The following is a 23698-nucleotide window of genomic DNA, read 5'->3' as shown; positions in this document are numbered from 1 at the left end:
ATTAAAGCAGCAGTTTTACAAAAAAACATTTGGTCTCTCTGAGGAGCATTAATCATGAATCTAGTAATAAACACTAATTAAATCTTTGATACTGGATTAAGCTTTAAAATCTAGAATGTTTTGTGATTTTCCATGAGATCACACAGACTCGTGCTTTCTCCTTTTGTTTTGAAGTTGTTGAAGTTTTTAGAAACAAGATTCAGGACCTACCTTTATACCCTGGCTTTTAACTGAATATGTTTCCTATTAAATCCATTTCATGAAAGCATTACCCTACCCTTCTATTTTATTTTTTCTTATTTATTTGTGTGCTTGATACATTTGAGTGTCTGAGAGATTATAAATTATTATGTTTGTTTTTCATTGAGTTATGTTTTATACTTTGTGAAGACTTATTTTTAATTGATGTTGAAATTATTTTAACTTGATATTTAATTGTTGTTGTTATTATGTAAAGCACTTTATCCTGCTCTTTGGTATAATAAGTGCTAAATAATAACATTTTATTTGATTATTCTATTTAGATAATTAGCTCATTTTAAGAATCCTTATTTTTGCTGCTTTGACAATGCTTACAATCTTTGTTTAACTATAATTCTATTAAAATCTGGCAGTATAAAACCCTCTATTACACTGTGTTGCCCTCAGACAACATGCATTTTTGACCTGGCACGTTTCCCATATGCATCCCTTTGAATGATGTAATTCTTTAAAAAGAAGGGAAGAACAAACAGAGAAACGATAACAACACTTAAACTTTTCTAGCGATTTATTATGGGTTTTTCCACAATGGTCCAACGTGGCTTTCAGGCAACACTCACACATAAAACCCTTTAAAGTTCTTTTTCTTCTTCTTCTTCTTCTTATTCTTCTTCTTCTTCTTCTTCTTCTTCTTCTTCTTCAAGTAAAATTACATCTAAAATAGTATGTAATGTAACCTATTAAATCTACTGAATATTTTACACGTTTTTAAAATAAATTCCGTTCAATTTTAAAAACTAAAACCTCTTTTTCCACTTATGCACCATTATTATACAATATTGTCTACAGGCAACGAATCCTAAAAACCTATTTTTGATATTACACCCAGTTTAACTTGTTAGTGCTTTGCCTTCGCCTCCCTCCTCTCCCTCACCTCTCGGCATCCACCACCTCAATGCTCCCCCCTCCCGTCCTTCCACACTGTGTCCCTCTCTCACTCCGGTAGTTGTCATGGCGATGGAGTCAACCCCGGCGTCGGCTCCAGGGGCTGTTGCCATGGAGATCCCGTTACGAGGTGCGCTCCCGACGGTGGAGGAAGACGAGGACACCAACATACCTGGGTCCGAGGAGCGAATACGGCATCGCCGCGGAGGAGGGAGACGGCGGCACGGGGTCCCGTTCAACCGGAGCAGCTACTACATGCTGATAGTGATCGGGGAGATCGGCACGGAGCACCAGCTGGAAACCGCCAGAGCGCAGATAGAGCGGGGTGAGTGATGAACGAAACACCGGCCGTAATCTTTTTTATATATAGATATAAATATATATATGTTTTAATAATACTATTTGTATGCTAGCTTCAATTCTGAGCTCAACTTCTTGATGGAATGTCCCACGAGAAAGGTTCAAACCCGCAAACATCGACAGGAGAGAAACAATTTGACGCAATGAGCAGGACAGCATCCTTAGGCAGAGACGGTTGCTGCAGCATTGCACCATGGGACACCACACACGCATTTTCTGTCCCCTCTGCGCACTACAAGACTGTAAAATTGCATACTCAAGTTAGGAGTAACACAAAAAATGATTACCAATCAAGACAGAAATCTGACCAATCAGCATTGTTGCATGAATAATTAAGCAACAGCGTTAATCTTTATTGGCATATGTAGTTTTTGTTATCTGTGAGTGTATTTCTATTTTTGAGCGTCCTGTTACCTCAAATTAATAAACACAACTCAGGAATGAGAGTTCAAGTTTTGCCACAGATGACGAAAGACTTTTCAGCCTCCTGCAGTTGTCACCATTCAGGTGAATATCTCAGCTCTGCTCCTCATGACACGCTGCAGTCATTTCTGCCTTACGTTTCAGGATCTAAATGGTTTGCTTTGTTTGTAAAAGATGATGCTGTTTGAGTTTTCCAGAAAACTGTCAGTCAATTTCCTGTAGCACTGTTGCCACTCTGAGCTGTTCTTTGTCCAGATTGCATTTTCAGATGCCAGTCCAGCTCTATATCAGCTCCATCTGTCCCCTCTGACCTCTTCTGACTTCCACCTTTTGGGAACTGACAACTCTGCTGCTCTGTTGCAAGCTGGGTTTCACACACACTCGGCTCATCACAGCATAGATCCACTCTCTCTGAGATGGCTGTTTTCAGTGTGACTCGGTGTGAATGGCCAGCCATTAACTCACATTACATACATTCTGCTTGAGTTATCCCTCTACAAGGTCTTATAGGCCTGCAACGAGTCACCCTCCCTGCACTGCAGGCATAATAAAAACAAAACTGAAGCTGAAAGCTTTGTCTCAGAAGTGTGAACTAATCTGTTATGCCGAAGATGCTAATGCTCCCAAGAAGGTACCACAGGGTGTACTTAAAAAAAAAAAAAAAAACTTCAAACAAAATAAGATTAAAGTGACCGGTAACATACGTGATGATGTGATTATGGCTAACCCGCCACATCTTTCACAGCTAACCTGGCTCTTATAGGTCAGTGAGCACAGTTACATTAAATTTAATCAGAATGAGTACAAATTTTATTTCCTAATAGGAATTGTAGCTCATAATGTTTCCTCCAGAGATGCTGGCCAGGACTTTCAGTCTGAGTTCCTTTTAATGATGGGAAGATCTGAAAGCTGGCAACAGCTAAAGAGAAGACTAGTGCTGCTTTGGTTTTGGCACTATACTTTATTTCTGTCTCTTCTAATCTCAGAAAGCAGAATGACTTCAAATTCATACTTTATATTAAAACTTTCAAGTATGTTTTTGAGTCCTGCATCATTAAGCCACTAAGCTAATGCCTTACAGTTATAATCAAGCTACATGTAGCAGAATGTCTCTCATTCAGACCAACATAAATCTGTCATAAACATAAGACTGAGTCTACATGTTGCCACAGTCTGCTGGTTTGCTTTACTTATGCTAACCTCAAATATAGAGAAGTAATTTATGATTTATCTGTAGTGTCTGTTTTTTTTTCCATTACTAGTTTTGTGCAACAGAGAGGGCTTTAAAGATGAAGACTAAGCTGTAAGTTTTGTAGTACATATCCAGTTTTCTTCCACTGGCTGTGATAAAACGAGCACAAAGCTGCTTCCTTATGATTTTCTTTTGAAGTCATCAGACTCTGTCTGTCTACCACATTAACTGTTAGGAGGTTCCAAGCTTGGCTTTATTATAATGTAAGAGGATATGAGACTGGCTTTGAGCACATACTGACTGTAGAAGATAAATGGAAATAATAAAAAAAAGGTTTTCTGCATGTGGAATGTCAGTGTGACCAGATTTAATAAAAGCAAGCTGAACTCACAGGCTGTATTCTGACACAATACTGATACATCCCCTGATAACAGGAAGCTTGTTGGTTTGAATCCCACTCCCCCAGTCAATCTGTCGTTGGGCCCTTGGGCAAGACACTTCAACCTCATTGCCTCCAGTGTCCATCAGTCTGCCCCAGGGTAGCTGTGTACCACCACCAAGTCTGGATAAATAATGGATACAATGTAAAATGCTTTAAATGCCTGGAAAAGCGCTATATAAATCTAATCCATTATTTTTGATTATTTTCATCACAGATTAGCCAACAAGTTACTATTTCGGTGGCAAAAAGCTACTTTAAACTGGCTTCAAAAAAAGCTGCAAATCCTCACATTTGAGAAAGTAGAACCAATTATTCTTTCATGAAAAATGAACAGACTGATTAATTGATCAGCCATTTACTGTAGCTGCTAATTACTTTTCTTATGAGTGAACAACCCAAGGATTCAGTTTTGCTGTGGTAAGGGAAACAGACAGTAACTGTATATGTATACATTGCTGCTGATGAGTTCCTTCTTTTCTATACACAGCTGTGTGTGAGATTTACTGCAGCATTTGAGGGGTTGACATCCTCCTCAAAACAGTCGGTCAGGCTAACAGAAATAAAGGTCTGCTCACTTTCATAGTTTGCAGTCTTGTTGATGCTAACAGCTGATTTATATGAGGATTACAGTGCAATTGCAATAGCAATGAGACTGCAGCTAGTGAATGTTAACAAAATATCAGCAACAGTGACACAGCATCTCTGGGAGCAGACTGCAGTCTGCAGTGATGGAACAAGTTCTTCTCAGATAAGGACAAAACAAGGTCTGCAAAACATTTTCTTCTTGTGAAAGAGAAGACGTCATCAATGAGATAAAGATCAGAAAAATCATAATAATCTAATTCCCTGCTGAAGGAATCTAGAAGTTAAAGATGAGAGAGGTGCTGTGCTGGTCTCTGAAACAAGTTTCCCCTGAAGTTTGACCCACAGCAGATCTGTATTAAAACTGTAAGCTTGTTTATGTGAAATAAGGTAAGAGCGAGTAAGAGTTGGTAGTGTCAGTGTATGTGACTAGCTCATTACTGAATCATTTTGCTGATCTAATAGATGTCGTTAATAAAATGAATATAAAAATCTGCTCCATTATATGATAATGACATTCTAATGGGGTATTTGACTGAGTGGTTCTAACATAATCATAAATCAATCTTCATCATCACTTAAAACGTGTCACATTTTGTCATGTTTTGAAGCATCGAGCCAAAGCCTAGTCTTCTTCACTTCTGGGCTACTGTCCTGCAGGTTTTAGTTGTTTTCCTTCCTGTCCTCACCTGGCTTAAATTAATGGCTCATTAAAACGCTTTGCGCAGAACCTGAGAACAAGGTGTTGAGGAGATCTGCTTCATTTCAATTAGGTGTATTGAAGCAGGGAAACAACTTAGACCTGCATGACAATGGCCCTCAAGGACTGGAGTTAAAGAAAATTGGCTTTTTCATCATCACAAAACATGTAAAAGGTGTTTGTCCACTTGTCCAGCTTGTAATAGTGTCACAACCTGTAGTTGTAAATGGTGAGACAGCCGCATCTGTAGGCCAGTTCATGCAACATGATGTGAGTCGCCTTGTGAATGCAGATATCTGTAATTGTCTAAATATGTACTTTGTAACATGGAAACCCTAATTGTATTTGTTAATTCAAACCCTGATTATGTACTTTTTACTACTAAAACATGACGTCAATGGGTGGGATTGCAGTATATAAGTACGCAGTGGTATGTGGGAATGAAGCAGAAATTTAATAATGACTCATGTTAAAATCACTGGGTAGGATGAGTCTCAAAGTAGAGCTATGTAACTCTCTGACCTTAAAAAATGTGTTTCTGACTCGTTTTGATGGAACAGTGGCATTTATCATGTACATTCCTGGAGCCGCTGTTGCCCAGAAGAGTCTCGAGGCTGAGAAATGGCACTTCACAACTTTTTCTTCCAGGATACTGCATCACTTCACATCTGAGGTTCACTTTTTGCAAAGCATCACATGGCACAAACTTGATATGAACACACTGCACCATGGTTGATTAGTCAAAGAAACGCAAGAGGACCTTATCGGCGGAAGACAGGAAAAGAAAGAGAGAAAAGGTCAGAGCAAGAGATGAGACAAGATTTAACGCTGAACTGACTTTTACTGACTGGAGAGAGCTCAGAGTTTAGGTAGGATGGAAGATGGAAGCCAAATTACTTGTCATTAGGGGATGCTTCATTGAATAGTTGAGAACCAGATTGGCTTCTTTAATGCAGACATCTCCTGCAAGAAGGCATTTATGTAAAAGATCTACTTTCCTTTTCTCTCCTATCTGCACTGGTGGGACACAGAAACTGGATGTCATTGTGCAGGAACACACATGAAAACATAAGAGTTTGACATGATGATGAAAAGAACCGTAAGCTACATCTGTGCAGAGTTGTGCTGTGCAGAATAACCACAAGTATTTATAACAGTATTTTAACAAAGTAATGCCAGTTTCATGGAGTTTGATGTTTTTTTTTTTATTCATGACTGGTTGTTAACAACATTTTCCACTGATTGAAAAATATCTGCACTAGGCTGTTCCATTATCATGAGTTACATCTGATTTAAACTTTCTCCAGCTTTTTCAGTTTTATCTGAGGATGTGGAGGCTGCTGATCTTAATTTCATACATTAAATGCTCCAAAACATGTTTGCAGCTAAGGTGTTGCAGAAAATGTCTCCTTTGCTGCCTCTGGCGACAGCTTTAGCTTGACAGCACAACAATGTGGTCCACGTCTGACCTTTGAAGACCAAAGTATCTCCAGACAACAAATATATATCCTTTTTTTGTAGCAAAACTTAAACTTCATTATCTGCTACAGCTTCACTCATTGAACTTTTGCCATTCATTTCCGCTGCTCGACATCTCCAGCAACCCAGGTTTTGTGCTGCTGCGGAACAGGAATGCCCTTCTGCTCAACATTTGGAACATTTTGTATTTGAACCGATGTTTGCAATATAAGACAAATTCATATAGCAAAAAATAAACCAATGTATCCTTTTCTGTTCTGTATAGATCAGCTGAAACACTCTATTTAAATCCAGGTTAAAGACCCACCTATTCGCTGCTGCAGTTCAATAGTTTTTATTTAGAAGTCAAAATCTACATCTGGTTCTTTTAAGCTGGAATCATTGTCTTTCCCCACAATGGAACTTTATTTCTTGCATTTTATCCATTTTATTTTAGCATCTTCCTTCTGTTTTTATTTCATTAATTGCATTTCTTTTAATCTTTGTTTTTTTTAATGCACTTGTATTGCTTTCTGCACCCTGTAGTAATGTTTTATGTAAAGCACTTTGAATTGTCTTGTACATGAAACGTGCTATACAATAAAATTTGCCTTGCCTTGTCTATTTTAACACACATGTCCATACTATTTTCCAAACCTTAACCAAATACTTTTAATGTGCAACAAGGTAATGCAGAAGGAAGAAACAAAGAAAGCAAAACAAATGGGAAAAAAGAGGAAAACTACAGAGACTAATTTCTTGACTTGGGGGGAACTGTTGCATCATTTACTGACACACAAGCATAACGGGATATGTGCAGCTGTGTGTCAGAAAGTAACTGTAAAAAGACATGTCCTTTTTTTTTTTAAACTAACATGTCAGGCTCCTGGCCAACTGTCAGTGTGTTTTAAGTTGGAAAAGAAAAAGTTTTACCTTCAGAACATGATGCTTGCACAATCATGCTTCACTGTGTCAACTAGATGGGGAATATAGCTTGTTGCAGTGAGCTCCCCCCCACCCCAACTCATGCTTTCAGTTTCTTAAATGTAATTTTGGCAACCTCACAAAAATGCTTTCATGGGTCTTTTACTGAAAGGCGGTTTTTGTCTTACCATTCTATTGTGAAAGAGAGCTAGATAGTTGTTGGCCTCCTTGTAGATAAAGAGGTTTTTCTAAAGTTTTCTTAGCTTGAAGTTTTGGTTATTTGTGACGTTGTGTCGATGACTTTATGCTCTCAGTCAATTCTGCAGCTGACTAGAAAAGTCCAGGTGGTACCCAGTCTCTTAAGTTTCATAGGATTTTATACCAATACCCAGATGAGTAACATCTCATCAGAACTGTTGCTTTCTTTTTTTTTTTTTTTTTTTTTGCTCTAGCCATTCCTTCAGTTTGTTTTGGGAGTATGAATTGTGGGACCTCATGTAGCCTTTTTTAAACTGTGTCTATTTAAGCTAGAAGCACTCAGAGAGTACAGACCTCCACCAAACCATTGTAATCTCTCTTTTTTTTTGCCAATGATTGTAGGCTTTACTTTTTAGTTAGGAGCTCTAATGGCAAAATTAACCCTATCTCCCCATAGTAGCAGCCTTCTATGCCATCGTGTGCTGGGGAGGGAGCAGCACAGACAGACAGGAAGAGACTTAACAAATAAGCTGGACCTTTTTGCTGTGAGGCTGCGGTGCTAACCAACACACCACCACTGTGCAGCCCCACATTTGTATTATTATTCATTTACTTTTCACAGACCCCCAAACTATGGTTCATGGCCCAGGGACCCCACTTTGAGAATAGTGGGTCTATAGCCCTTACTAGTTAAAGTCTGAGTGTACGTCAGGTAATAGTTATTATGTGCTAAAAAGGTCCCTGAATAGTCTTAAATCTGCTCTGCAAGCCAGGTTTGTGCAGACGTAGCTGTTTTAATGCATATAATCTGCATGGTGATGTTTTAAGAGTCACAAGTTTTCTGCTCTTTGACTTTCCTGCTGCCCAAAGATAGTTTTGACTCAGGCCTGAGGGGAGAAGGTGGTAGGAGGTGAAGAAGCTGCAGTAGCAGATGGCAAAAGGTTATTTCATATGTGCAAAATCAGGATGAGGAAGACTATGTACATGACTCACTGTGAAACAAGTGTAGCTCAGGATCATCAGAATGTAGCCCAGAAAAATTTTATCAAGTTTAGCTAATGCCTGTCTGTCCTTTACTACTTCACAATGTCCTCAAACATCATTTCTCTTCTTTCCTGGCAGGAATCCGATCCTGGGACGTCGATCTCAAGTGCTGTGACCTTAATCAGCAGCTGCAGCTGTTTATAACTCGTCACTCTGCCCACTTCTCCTCAGAGGTCAGAGGTCAGTTTGATGCGCCTCTCTGTGAGCCGGTGAACCTGTGATGTCAGAAACCAATCAGGGCTGCTTATTCTGCAAAAAGGCCAAAAATATTTTGATTGTTTAAGGCGGAATAAAGCTAAGTTCCCCAGATTTATAAATTTAGCTCAAACCTGACACAGACCTCTCCTATCATAAAGTTGAAACACAAGCTGCACCGTCCATCTTTTGTTCTGCCAGCTGGGGCATGGTAGGTGTACTTGCTGTTTTTGTGCTGGGGGTTTATGCTTTGGAACAATTTCAGAACATGCTGTGTCAGTTTTCTTTGATCAACGCATCACATTTCTGGATTCACAAGTTGCTAAATAGGAAATTATTGTTTTTATAAGCTGCCAGCCTGTGAAGGCTTTAATATCCTTTCACCCAGAAGTTGACAGAGATTCTGATATTATAGTGCTGCAGAAAAGCATATTGATACTGTGGGAAGCAGTTTCTGACCATATTTGTGAACTCTAAGGTATAGGCAAGACAGTTTATTTATATAGCACATTACATGTACAGGACAATTCAAAGTGCTTTACATAAAACAAAGGCATTACAGATATTTAGAAATAGTAAAAGGCATCAACACATATTCACAATAAAATAATAAATTACATTAAAATGATTAAAAGCAAGATAAGTTAAAAAAGTTAACATACATTTCATGCATAGGCACATGAGAAAAGAAATGTTTTTAACCTGGATTTAAAAATGTCTACATTTGGGGAAAGTTTAATCTCCACTGGCAGTTTGTTCCATTTGTTTGCAGCAAACCAGCTAAATGCTGCTTCTCCATGTTTAGTCTGGACTCTGGTCTGGACTAGTTGACCAGAGTCTTTGGATCTAAGAGCTCTGCTAGGTTTATATTCTCTGAACATATCACAGATGTATTCTGGACCTAAACCATTCTGGGATTTGTAAACAATCAGAAGGGTTTTAAAATCTATTCTGTGACTGACTGGAAGCCAGTGTAAAGATTTCAAAACTGGTGTGATGTGTTCAGATCTCTTAGTCCTGGTTAAAACTCTAGCAGCAGCGTTCTGGATGAGCTGCAGATGTTTAATGCTCTTTTTAGGAAGTCCTGTTAAAAGACCATTACAGTAATCCAGCCTACCGGAGATGAATGCATGGATGAGTTTCTCTTGGTCTTTCTGGGAGACTTTACTTTTAATTCTGTTGATGTTTCTGAGCTGGTAAAAAGCTGTCTTAGTGACAGCTTTGATGTGGCTGCTGAAAGTCAGATCTGAGTCTGTCAACACTCCCAGGTTACGAACTTGGTCGGTGATTTTAAGAGCCCGAGTCTCCAGGTGTTTACCAATGCTGACCCTCTTCTCTTTGCTACCAAACAGAATAATCTCAGTTTTGTCTTCATTTAATTGTAGAAAATTCTCCTTCATCCAGGTGTTCATTTGCTCCAGACACTGACACAATAAGTCTATTGGACTGCAGTCATCTGGTGACAGAGACACATAAAGTTGTGTATCATCAGCATAACTTTGATAATTAATGCTATAGTTTTGTAATATTTTACCCAAAGGGAGCATATACAAGTTGAACAGAAGAGGCCCAAGGACTGACCCCTGGGGGACTCCACAAGTCATGGCCACTCGTTCGGATTCATAGCTGCCGATCAGAACAAAATAACTCCGGCCTTCTAAATAGGACCTGAACCAGTTAAGAACCGCTCCAGAAAGTCCAACCCAGTTTTCCAGCCTGTGCAACAGGATTCTGTGATCTACAGTATCAAACGCAGCACTGAGATCCAACAGAACCAGGACTGATACTTGACCAGAATCAGTATTCAACCTAATGTCATTTAACACTTTGACCAGAGCTGTTTCAGTGCTGTGATGAGGTCGGAAGCCGAACTGAAATTTATCAAGATTTCCACTTTCATTAAAAAAGACATTAAGCTGGTGAAATACAATTTTCTCAATAATCTTGGAAATAAAAGAGAGGTTAGAGACAGGTCTATAGTTGTTCATTATAGAGGCATCTAGAGTCCTTTTCTTTAGGAGTGGCTTAATAGCAGCTATCTTTAGTGACTTGGGAAAAATGCCTGATGCCAGTGAGCTGTTAACTATCAGTAGGAGATCGCTTTCTACTGAGGTAAAAACTGTTCTTAAAAAGTCGGATGATATCATGTCCAGAGTGCATGTTGTTGATTTCAAATGCCAAACTGTTTCTTGTAGGATTTTTAAATCAACCATTTTAAATTGCGACATAACATCAGAATTATTTCCGGGTTTTAGACACAAACTAGTTTTCTTGTGTGACTGTATGAAATTAATATTTTGCCTAATTGTTTTAATTTTTTGGCTAAAAAAGTTGGCAAATTGGTTGCATTTCTCAGTGGAAAGAAGCTCTGAGCTTATCTGTATAGGAGGATTTGGACGTTTTTCAATCATAGCAAACAGAGTGCGAGAATTGTTGATGTTCCTGTTAATCATTTCAGATAAATGCAGCTCTCTGGCCTTGCACAGCTCTTTATTATAGTTACGCAGGCTTTGTTTGTACAGCTCATAGTGAATTTGAAGTTTATTTTTCCACCATTTCCGCTCAGTTTTTCTGCATTCATAATGTAGTTTATTAATATGTTTATTAAAGCAAATGTGGAATCATTGCAGGTTAGATTCCTTAATAAAAATATATGTACCAATTATAAAGTCTGTAAAATATATTGAAAATGTATTACCACAATATCAACATGTGCAATATCACATTCTGCTTTTATGCATGTTCTGCAACTAACCAGCATGTACAGGGGAGCTTGCGGGCCACCGCTTATATCTGATTGGACACCCAGTGTGCCTCTTCAGCTAACTATTATGTCACTGGAGGAGGACAGTAACGTCTTTCCAGGCATGCATGGATCACCAGTGTCACTACACCAGTCTAAAGTAAATTTTAAAGTAGTTTCATAACTTGTCATCCTTTAAAAATATTAAATTAGGCTGCACATTTCTAGATATTTTAGTCCCTGTGCAAGTACAGCTACTAATGTTATAAAAGGCTATTACCCTGTTAGTCTGAAGCTAATGTAGTTGCATGGTAGCACATGTTTTAAGATAACGTGGGGAAACTGTGTCATATTTAGTTTTCAGTGAGTGTATTAATGGACTACACATCAATATATCAGTTAATCAGGATTTTCACATTGGAGCTGAAAATAGATTATAAAGTATGGTCAGTACATCTGTATCCATGTTACTTAGCACTGAGTAAGCCAAGGATACATGACGCAGTTTAATTTCAACAGTAGGCTAGCAAGGCTGGTAGTGGATTTTAAATGGAGCTACAGCATGAAAATGTGGTGAAATTTAGACCTCAGTCAGTCTTATTTTGTATATGAAGATATATGATTGAGGAGAAAGGGAGATCTTTCAGACTTTTGAAGAGGTAGGACACAGATCAGGCCAGCCCCCAGCCCCAATTTCAGGAGCCCTGACAACTCCCAATGTAAAGAGTTAGCCACACAAGGATCTAGTCTACCTCCACCACCAGTAAACCACAACTTCTAGGAGGATAAGCCATTGATTCTCCTTCTACCACATCAAGCACCACATACTACGCCCCAAAACAACCAGCTTACCTTTATAGACCTTTTGGAACTTGTTGCAAATATTTTCACTTGGCGATCCAGTTTATTAATGTAAAGATGTTTTATTTCTGATGTCTCTCCGTGTAACCACAGTTATCACAGCAGTCAATGTGACTGTGTGTGAGTTAATAAACTCGAGTGTGATCTTCTGATCGAGACTCTTGGTAAAATTATTTCCCCCACAATATGCTTAGTCATATCATCAACATACCATTCAACAATGATTTTGCAGATATTAGTATTACAACAACATTATGCAGCCCTCGTGATGGAACAAGCGTATCATTTGCTACTAAAGACAAAGTATATATTATCTATACTTATAAGCCACTTTAGCTACACTAAAGTACTGAGGTCAGTTTTCTAAAATGAGAAAATTAAGGCTGGGCTAGTCTGATTTACTTCATAAACATAAAAAAGTAATAAAAAACATAATACTTTACATTATATTTATTTGAAATAACATTCCGATATTTAAAAGTTATTTATTGAAGTATTAGAACAAAAGCAAGAATAGAAATAGATTAAAAACACACTCCTCCATTTTTATAGAAGCCTCACTACATTCATCATATTATGACTTTAGACAACTGACTTTAGATTTAGTGAAGATTTAATCCATGCACAGTGCATCAGAGATGAACTCTGTATATCATCACCACAGAGACAGCTCAGGGAGCCATATCCCTGCAATGTGTGTGTGTGTGTGTGTTCGCGTGTGGGTGTGTGTTTGAGTGCGTGTGTGTGTGTTGGCCTGCCTGTGTCTATGGGATACAATAATTCAAGGCTCAAAGCTCAGGATGAACATGCAATAGATACTGAATGGGGAATTATTTCAGTCATCTGCCAGGGTAAGGGGTTTGAAAGTATCACTCACTCACACACACACACACACACACACACACACACACACACACACACACACACACACACACACACACACACACACACACACACACACACACACACACACACTGTCTCTCTCTGACACTCACACACATATGGTAGCAACAGACAAGCTCAGGAGAGATTGTAACTGCACTGGTGGCAAGTACTATGCAGAGGCTGCAGTCAGCAGAAAATGACACAGCATTTTTCAGCACAGTTGTTTTACAAAGAAAATTCCTTCAGAGGAAACAGAAATTCTTGCAAAACAATGAATATGATAAGAATCATTTCATCTTATTTGTTATCTGTCTGTCTGTCTGTAAAGATTACATGAATCAAGAAAATCTCATTTCAGCCTAAGTTCTTTTCATTCTTCCCCCTGGTGGGAAAATAATGACAGGACATTAACATCTGAACTCTGAATAAGTATTTTGAGGACAACCCAATCTTCTTTTCCTCATACATTTTTTTTATCACCTCAGGGGACAATATTCTTGACAATTAATGGATCTCAGCTGACTTTATTCTCATTGCTTTAGGAGAAGTTGCATTGATTTTTTTAAAACGAGCCATGTAATGAGAAGTAGCACAGAGGTCTTCCAGGAAAAAGTTTGCAGGCGACGTGTGGGATGCTGAATCATCTTTGTTGATGCGCAAAAAATGTGTATGACTGGTGTCATCTCTGTGGCCTTTGTAGTGCAAACCATTCAGCTGTGCCACATCTTGGTGACTAGTTTACACATTTACTACTTTTTACCCTCAGTGTTGTAATGACAGCACAGATGTGGTGATAATGGTATGTGATGGCAAATTACAAAGTGCTTTTTATGATCTATCAAAAATAATTAATCTTAAAGGTTTGTTAAACCAGATTTGCCCTTTAAGATGTGTTTTCTACCTTCTGTGATGTCTTTAAAGATTGCTGATAGCAGAGACTTTGTTATGGAAATGATGGATGAGTGAATCATTTTCTTTTTACTCGTCACACTGCTTGAGCCAAGCCATCTTGAGTATAAACGGACTTGAGTCTGGCACTCAAGTCGCATTTCCAGTGACTTGAGACTCGACTTGAACTCGCACTCAAAAGACTTGAGAATTGACTTGGATTCACGATTTGAGACTTGTGAACAATCATATTTTTTTCATTATCTTCTCTTTGTCTGATCTCCTGACTGCTGTAATTTCTCCAGACGTAACACGGATTTACATCGTGCAGAAACGCCCATAGTGCATGCGCAAATCATCAAAACATTGACAGTACTGGAGAACACAGCTGTTATTGCAGCGACATTGTAACTTTTGGGTATTAAAAACTAAATAAAAACAAATTAGAACGTCTGTGGTATAAAAATCCAGGCTGCTGGATCCACCACACCCACCTTCATTCACCTTAAATCATACCTGGAGAAGTTAGTCACTGTAATATGAAGCTAATTTTAGCATCTATGTTAGCAACAAGCTTAGAGCCACAGCGATGTAAATGTTAGCTTGTTACTACTTTTGTACTAAAACAATATTAACTCCATCAGATTGCTGGCTCTACTGAATGTTTTCTGTAGAAGAATGAAGAAGAATCCTTAAACTGTTATTTTGCCATGATAGAGTTAAACTGAGACCAAACTTGGATCAGACCCACTGTAAACAATGTGGTTTTACTCGGTCTATTTTTTATCGTTTTATTAGACAAGTACAGCTGTTGCTGATTTAGAAATGTAAAGAGTTTTCATTGGGCCTGCAAGAACTGGATCTAAATTAATTAAAATATTGAGTTTTTTTTTTTAATTTATTTTTAAAATGTTTAAAATTAATATTTTATTCTCATCTTGCAGAGTTATTAAAAAAACAAAAGGAAAGAAATTTTTCTGCTGCACAAATGCAGGGATCACTAACTGTTGACCTGTGGAGCCAGTGTCCTGCATGCTTACCTGTCAGGTGTGTTGCTGCAGGGAAATGTCTAAAACCTGCAGGACAGTGGTTTACATTAAAAACATTACATTAAATTATGTTAGGTTTCCAAATTCAGTAAAGGAAAGAAATCATCCAGAGGAGAGGGACAGAGCAGTTGTCAGTTTAAGCTTAATATCAGTCCTGTAATTAAATGGTGGCAGATAAAGACTGAGTGCGGGTTTTAAATTCCTTGGATATTGTAATGCATCTTCTAAGCAGACCAGATGGCAGGTGTTGCACGGCAGATTACTCATTACCACTAAAAGTGACTTGAAACTTGACTTGGACTTACAAAAATAAACTTGTAAAGACTCTGCAGGCTGCACAGCAGTTTTTTCTCATGCTTTAAACACACAAGACAAAGAAAAAGATAGATGTGTGCACCCAACCTCTGCTGATACATCCTTCTGCTTTGTGGTTGTGATGTTCATATAAAAATTGTAAATCTAAACCAGATGTGAAGATACTGTCTTTTCATTTCTGCATCAAAAGTTAAGAAGGCACCTCATTTCTCTCTCAGGTATTTACATTAAATTAATTTAGCATTTGTTCAGGAACAGTTTTTATCCAGTGTATCATGTTGAAAAGTAACAGTGTTCTTTCCGTAATTTACAAAGCAGATTGCCATAAATCCTTCATCCCATTTAAGTTTAGCTGAAGCTGGAGGACTACGGGTGGAGACTGACAGTATTGATTACCTTTGATAATCCCCCAACCTTTTTCTAATGCAGCACACAAGCCAAATCAATAGTACTTCAAAGGAGAGTAATCCAATGACTGCAGTGCAGAAATAGATAAGGGGAATCACGTTTCTTTTGGCTGACAGCAAAATCTTCATTGTGGGGAAACAGCAGCAGCACTCCCACAGTCCACTCGACTGAGTTTAGCAGTGAGGTGAAGAGGTGAGGGAGAACCGATTACATCTGTGAAGGTTTGGACCAATAGATGGTATTGAGCACGCTCTTCTCTTTCTCAGCTAGATGACATGTCCTCAGGCTGCCTGCTCAAATGTAAATATTGGTTTGTTGTTTTAGATTTTTCAAGGATGTTAGAAACAGACTTCTTTTGTCATGACTGAATTTGCAAGTCAAAACCTTCAGTGCTCCACTACCTTTTTTTCTTTCCACATTACTTTCTGTCAGCATTTTCTGTTTTTTTGCAACCCCTTTTATATTTCTACTTTGCAGTAAAGATTTATATCATAACTCTCACAGCTTGTCCTTGCTGTGTTTTTTTTTTTTAATTCATGAATGTTTTCTGTTCATTAAAGGCCGTTTTCAGTCTGTAGAACTGTTTTTAAATTTAGAATTTCAGAGCAGGGTTTATCTTGAAAAACAAACTTTCTCTGTGAGTTTCTACAGAGAGTATTGAAACTTTGAAACTGTACAGATTTAGGTTTCTGACATAAAACGCTGCAGATTCTTAAAATGCCAGCTGACAAGGTTAATGAACCACAAACTTTGACTGAATATGATTATTAGTGTTTTCCTTCATGTGAGTGGGAGTAAATCAATAAAATGCAACATTTCTAATCTTTATCATTATTTAAAAGTGTCACATAATGCTTAAACCTAAATTTGTGTAATTTTCTCTAATGATGCAGTGCAGCATGACATCCATGTTGTTAGCCATTGACTTTTACCTTCTAAAACAGATGGTGCCAAAATGACCATGTTCAAGACCTTAACTGTCTGTACTAAAACCTCTCTAATCACATGTAATCGTGTATTTGGGAGTGATGGTTTTTCCTTTCTGTCTGTCTGTTAGGACAATATGGACTGTTTTAAATGGAGCAGCAACGAGTCCTGACCTAAATCCCATTTGGAAAGAGATAATATTTGTCTTTTCTAGGGGACTCCTGTAAATTCTGAGGAGTTTTAACACCTAGCAATGAAAGAATGGCAGAAGCTAAGCAGAGAGATTCAAATGCTTCAAAACGGCTGGTTGACAACTGTCTCATTGTAGATTAATTTGTTTTAGAAGCTTAACTTGCATTGATTTCTAAAAATATAGTAAATTGTGTTATATTTTTACCTGTCAGAGGCAATTGTAAATTATATATATATATATATATATATATATATATATATATATATATATATATATACATATATATATATATATATATATATATATCAAAACAGCATCTCTGCTTTGAATTTATATATTTTGTATTTGCATTTATTTTTATTTATTAATTTTTTATTTAATAAAATGGTGGTTTATTTGAATTTTTTAAGCATCCTATGACAAACACTTCACACTGACCTCTAGTGTTGAATCTGTGTACATTCAGCAAAGATCCCCCCCCTCCAAGGTGAGATTGGCCATGGATTAGTGTCAGTGATTTACTCTGATTATCTCTCACACGCGCACCTCTCACATGTCTGTGTGGATAACTCCATATTTCCTATGGAATTAGGAGGTCTCACTAGGTTTTGTAATTTTAAAAATGACTGGAAATTAACAAGAGCTCTGTGTAAAGCCTGGGTTATGAGTGAAAGGATTCATTTGCATGTTTAGCAGTTTTCTCCTGAAATTCATGATTAGTGGGTCTTTGTATTACCCTCAAAGTTCTATATTATATGTGCATAGTGGAACTGTGTTGTTTGCAGACTCATAATGTACTGAAAGCATGTCACTCATCTCCCAAAGTACAGTATATGTTCATTTATAGAAATAAAGGCATATCTGTTTGTCTTAAAGCTCTAAAGTGATGCCTTAAGTAAGGAATGTAAGATCTGCCAAAATAAACTAACAGTAATATACATAAGAAATGTTTCTATTAAACTATCAGTGCTGAAATGTCTTAGATGTTTTTTTTTAAACATATTGAATGAAGAGAATTACTCTTGGTTTATTGGAGAAAGGCCTCAACATCCCAAAGGTCCAAAGATCCTTTGAAGCGAAATAACATCACGTCCTTCATTTCATTTTGATGCTCGTACTCGCTCTTTTTCTACATCTCGCTGAGGGAGATGTGGGTGGGGAGAGAGGGAAAAAGGAAAAGAATCAGTGGGAATGAATTCAGTGTAATCGTTTCGTGTGGATCCTCCCTCCTACTCACACATACAAACAGACCCACATGCACAGGTTGAGCTTAGTAAGATGGCTTATTCAGACAGAGAGCTCATGAAAGACTACAGGCATGATCGGATCTCAAATAAGAGGCTTCCAAAAAGATCTGCGGTGTGGATGTTGTTTTATAATACACCTAACCATTCATGAAGGCAGTTATGCTGCTGGGATTTATCTCTTTTCTGTCTTTTGGGGGGATCTAAAGTAAACAATTAAAAAGTAATTTCCATTCCTATATATATATATGCTCCACATAGAGAGACAGGTTATCACCCATTAGTTGGATGGGACTCTTCCTTTTGGGCGATCTTTCAGTATCAGGACCGTATGTCTCTTGGTCTGTCATTCATGGTGGGTCCCATCCCTCAGCAGGTGGTTCATTTGTGCTGTTAGGCACTCATGGAGTAAAGTTAGCGTCTTTAACCAGTACCAGTAGGTATAGATTATGTCTGAACCAGGTGCTGACCAGTTCTTTATACCTCAGATTCCTTGCTGGATATCTGCCACTGTGATGGTAACTGGGCCTTGTTCAGGGAAGGAGCTGTGGTCCACTCTTAGTTCTTTTAACCACTATGTTTCACTGTTATGTGATGCCTCTTTCTCCCATATGTTTTTCCAGTATTGTTCAGTCTCCAGCCTTTGTGGGTTACCATGCCACTGGAAGTACACTTTTGCTGGATTAGTAGAGAACAGCCAGTTTGTTTTCCTGGCCTCTGTTTCTCTTGTGTATCTCCTCAGCCGAGCAGCCAATGCTTGGAGTCTTTGACAGTTTCCAGATCAACAGGTATGGACATTTGGCTGTACCTCTTGGGTACCCATAATGATGCTATGTTGCCCAAGCATTACTGTTGTTGTACTGTATACCAGCTCACTGGTTTCAGTGATGGTGACAGTAGGGATTGTTCTTATTGCTGCATTCACATTAGCTAGAAGACTTTTTGGTGGTACTTCACTCTTCTTGCTAATCGTGTCTGGGTCAACAAGTTCTCATCTTAGCCATGCTCTTTCCTCAGGTCAGTTACTTTTTCATTTATCTCCGCCATCATTGGGGCTTGGAACCCAATCTCTGGGGGTAGTTGATGTTAACTTCCCCTTCTAACCTGTTGGCTCCCCCTTGCCGTAGCAGTAGCGTGTTGTATCTCTTCAATCTCTAACTGTGATAGCAGTTGCCATTTGCAGATATGAGCTATGAGTTGTTTCAGTGCCAGTGTAGAATGTGGGTTTTGAAGAAAATCTGGAATTTTTCAGTTTTTCTTCAACTATGGCCGATGCCGCAACTCATACAGATGACAGCCCATTGGATGCAGCAGTTCAGCGGAAGCAGATGCCTGTTACCCGATAACTATGGATAATATTTATGACTACGAATCATATTTATAACTACAGATCATATTTATGCACGTAAGAAGCTAGAAAAATAAGAAAAAAAAACATTAGTTTTATTTGTCAGTCTTAGACAAACTGCCTCAAAGTTTTCGTGTGGTGTTATGTACATAAAAACTTGGATATCTGTTGATGCGGTTAAGTGTAATATAACTTGTTTGTGTTATATTACGTCGGAATCCCCCCTGGATGAGCTGGCAAATGTGGCTGGAGAGAGGGAAGTCTGGGCTTCCCTGCTTAGGCAGCTGCCCCCGCGACAAGACCCCGCAACACGACCCTGAATGAATAGTAGAAAATGGATTAATGGAGATGGTAAGGTCAAGTGCACCTCAGGGCATCACAGCTACATTTTCTGCCATTCTTTGAAGTATTTAACCTTTTGTTTCTGCTGTAACACTTAAAGACTTACTTACTTAAAACAGTCATCTCACAAGCTGTTCTTAGTAGAAACTCTTAGCCTCTGATCATTACTTCAAAAGTTAAAGCTAATGTCTAAATATATTAAACTGTCAATCTCTTATAGAACTTAGTGTTTTAAATTAGACAGAATGGTTGAAAAACTTTTCCACTTTGGAACACAGCTTGGGTTTGAGTGCTATATATTTTAAACCAGTGTCTGTCTCCAGTTTTGTATCATATCACCTCTCAAACCTTTACTTATAGAAATATGTATTCAAATCCCTTCCTTCTCTAAGCTCTTCTATCCATTGTGCTTTTTTCTCACTGTCATTTAAGATAAATGGATATTTTTACATCTGAGAAGTTGATGGCTTTAATTCTTTTAAAAATCTCTTCTGGATCTGTCCTCAGTTCTTGTATTACTTTTCTTTCCATCTCTAATGCCTCCATGTCCATGTCACCTCAGTATGCACTTTGCCTCCACCTTTAAACAGGCATTAGGTGCTTGTAAGGTTGGAGCTTTAGGATCATTCATGCTGGAAAGTACTTACAGCTTTTCAATGTGGAAGCGAAAAGAAAAGCCACTTATATTTAGCAGCTCTGATGACACTGAACATTCACCCCATTTGACAGAGGTTTTACAATTTCCACCATTACCATTCTTTGTGGGTGCTGGCGTACAGCATGTTCTCTGCGCCATCTATCACCAACAAGAACATCAAATAATTTATCATGTTTTTTCCAGTAAGGGATTTGCTGACCTTGTCTATAATTTTCCAGTTATATAAAAAAAGGCAGAAATGGTTTTCCACTCAAGATTTATATCAGGGGTGCCCAAGTCCGGTCCTCAAGAAATACTCCCCTGCAATGTTTAGTTGCAACTCTTCTCCAGCATACCTGAATCAAATGGCTGAACCCCCTCATCCTCTTGTCGTTCAGCTCTGCAGAGGCCTGGTAACGAGCCATTCATTTGATTCAGGGACAAAAAATTTGAACAAAGTCAATGTTGCTCCAAAGAGAGAAGTATGGATGAAACCTTCAAGAATCTGGGGACAAAAGTAAAGATGGTCCGCTGATGTTTTTTTAGGAAAGAGCGTAACAATGTTGTTTTTAATATTACCTAACATCAGGGAGATTGGTTACCAGTCCCGGTACCAGGACACAGTAACAGGTCGGGCAATTAATCGCTGTGGGTGGGCCCCTATTTATCAAATGAACTTCTAATTTATAAGAGGCCAAATTCTAGGTTAATAATTCAATATTTGATGCATATCGAAGCAGATCAGGTACCCACAGAATACCATTAAAGTATTTTCTTTTCCTATTACAAAAGAGCTTTTGACAACTCTTAGCCTAAAATTGGATCCAGCTGATATCAGCTGTGACAAACAGCTAAAACAAAAAATTTAACATTTCATTCATAAATAGCTAAGTCAGTCTAGTAATCTCAACCAATAATCAGACTTTCTAATTAAACAACAGGCTGTGTCAGACCAGGTTCAGTTTATCAAAGAACCTGATCAATGATATTATTAGAGATACGTTCAGCACAATGGATCATATTTCACACAGAACAACACAGATACTTAGTACAGATGTTTTCATTATTGGTCTTAACACCCAACAAACTTCAACATCCAGTCAGAGGAACCGTGAAGGAACGCTCAGTAACTTACCTGTACAGGTACTGTAGGAGCCAAACATATAAGTAATTTCATGTTGGAGTATGCTGTGCACACCTGATTGGCATTTGGAAGGTGGGTGGTGGATATCATCATCACTTTGATGATATGATTTAGATCAGGTTGTCAGTAACAGGATTTTAGCTGTTTTTCTGAGCAGATTTTCTAAAAAACAAAACAAAACAAACAATGTCATCATAATTGTGATATGCTAAAAACAGATTTGATCTGCATTATAAAAAAAAGGGGGCCCTTTTTTTAATTCTCTTGTCTTTAACTTCTTCTGCTTTTGCAAACGTAATTGCTTGTTGATGCAAAATGGGTTCAGTTGTGGATGCCTCAACATTTATATGAAATTTCTGGTTGAAAATACTCCAATAAGAGGAGGAAAAGATTTAATAAACCCAAGTAAATCCACAATGTTGCTGTGAGTTTCATACCACTTTATTTTAACATTGTAAGAGTAGACGTTCTAGGTACTCATCTGATTTTGCTGTGTAACAGTTACCTGACCCTCTGCATGACACAGCAGTCTGTTGTTTCACCTTGTCCCAGCAGCTTCTTGATGGAAGAGTATGTGCACACACCTCTGAGACACATTTACCTTCCCAAACAGCCCTGTGGACAGCATGCACATTCCCAGCCTACATTCACATAAAAACATTGTAATGGCTTTGTGAGTACCATGTGCTCATGCTTACACACTTGCAGCACTGCTTGCTCTTCAAAAACGCAATGTCAGCGATTGTTATGACAGCATCTAAGGAGCTGTCGGTTTCAATTTCTCTGGCCCTGAGATGAACCAGTGAGAAAAGGCTGCTTGCACTTAGTCGACTTTTCTTTCTGCCTCCCTGCACATTGTCTCGTCTCATGCTTTCTAGTAAAATGTTCCCTCATGCCCAAAGGCAACGAGTGGGGTGAAGAGATTGCAAGTACCACTGGCTTCTGTCGGGTAGAAGAACATAAAAATTTGATGTTTGTTTCTGGATTGCGAGTTGTTGGCAAATTCATCTGACTTGTTCATTCAGAATCATTCTCACATGAGTGCTGATACTGATGCTAAATACCAACCACAAAAGCGCAGAGGCATGTTTGCAACCATTTCAGCTCTGAACATGAGCTGTGAAGAGCTGTGGTTTTCTGTGTAGGCCATGGGTGACTCGACAACAGGAGAACTTCAAGGACTAGATGATATCAAGCTTAAAGATAAATTAATCTATTTAAATAAATTACATATTTTTTTATAATTTACCAACTGGTAAAATAACGGGAATAGAAGTCAAAAACCAATTCAATGATGAATAGATCCAGAACACAATCATAATGTAATTGTAAAATTCTGTCGTACCTACTACAAACAGATGAGGAAAATTCAAATACATGCCCTGTAGGGTTAGGAAGAATCATTGAGCTGTTCAGGCTGGTTTCTAATCAGATTTTGAGTAATTTCTGGATTAATTCAGGAGCCCATTCACTTTAGTAACAGGTTGGAAAGCACAACAATTCTGCCCTGTGCCTGTATCTGAGTCTGGTTTCATCTATTTCACAACCCTAACCCTAGCTCTCTATAATGCTGGAAAGATTGATTAGTCATCTTCACAACATGGTATAAAGGATCATGCTTCTCTGAAATGAGAAACTCAGCTAAACATGTGGGTAGTGCCCTCCAAAAAGATGCCAAACACCCCAGTTATATTTATCCTGTTGACATTAACTCTTTGTTTTAAGATTCACTTCATTGGCACCTAAATTATAGACATACATATCAGAATGAGATTATGGAGCCAGTAGTGGTCCCATATCGCCACAATGTGGGACCTAACTTCATCCTCCAGGATGAAAATGCTCACCTCCACAGAGCCTGCTGTGAATCCAGACCCAAACCCAGTTGAACACTTGTTCAACAGCTTTTGTGTGCTGTTCATGCCTGAGTAACCAACACAACCAGACTTATTCATCTTCAACAACTCTTGGTTGAGTAATGGGTGCCATCCCACAGCAAAACGTGATCAGGCTGGTGACCAGCAGGAGGATGAGATGCCAAGCTGTAGTG

The 23698-nt window shown here is 38.3% G+C and overlaps 1 protein-coding gene across 1 annotated transcript in view; it reads left to right on the top strand.

Annotated features, from left to right (window-relative positions):
* The first annotated feature begins 1174 nt into the window (after positions 1-1174).
* The window catches only part of LOC121647559 (microtubule-associated protein 1B-like), a 69049-nt gene continuing 46525 nt past the window's right edge, over positions 1175-23698 (top strand). The window contains exons 1-2 of the mRNA XM_041997088.1: positions 1175-1471; positions 8548-8649. Of these exons, the coding sequence (XP_041853022.1) occupies positions 1213-1471; positions 8548-8649 (361 nt within the window). The 5' untranslated portion in view covers positions 1175-1212. The remainder of the gene's footprint in view (positions 1472-8547; positions 8650-23698) is intronic.

Source organism: Melanotaenia boesemani, chromosome 10 (genome assembly GCF_017639745.1).
Source record: "Melanotaenia boesemani isolate fMelBoe1 chromosome 10, fMelBoe1.pri, whole genome shotgun sequence".
NCBI lineage: Eukaryota > Metazoa > Chordata > Actinopteri > Atheriniformes > Melanotaeniidae > Melanotaenia > Melanotaenia boesemani.
This window is presented reverse-complemented; position numbering and strand designations above follow the sequence as displayed.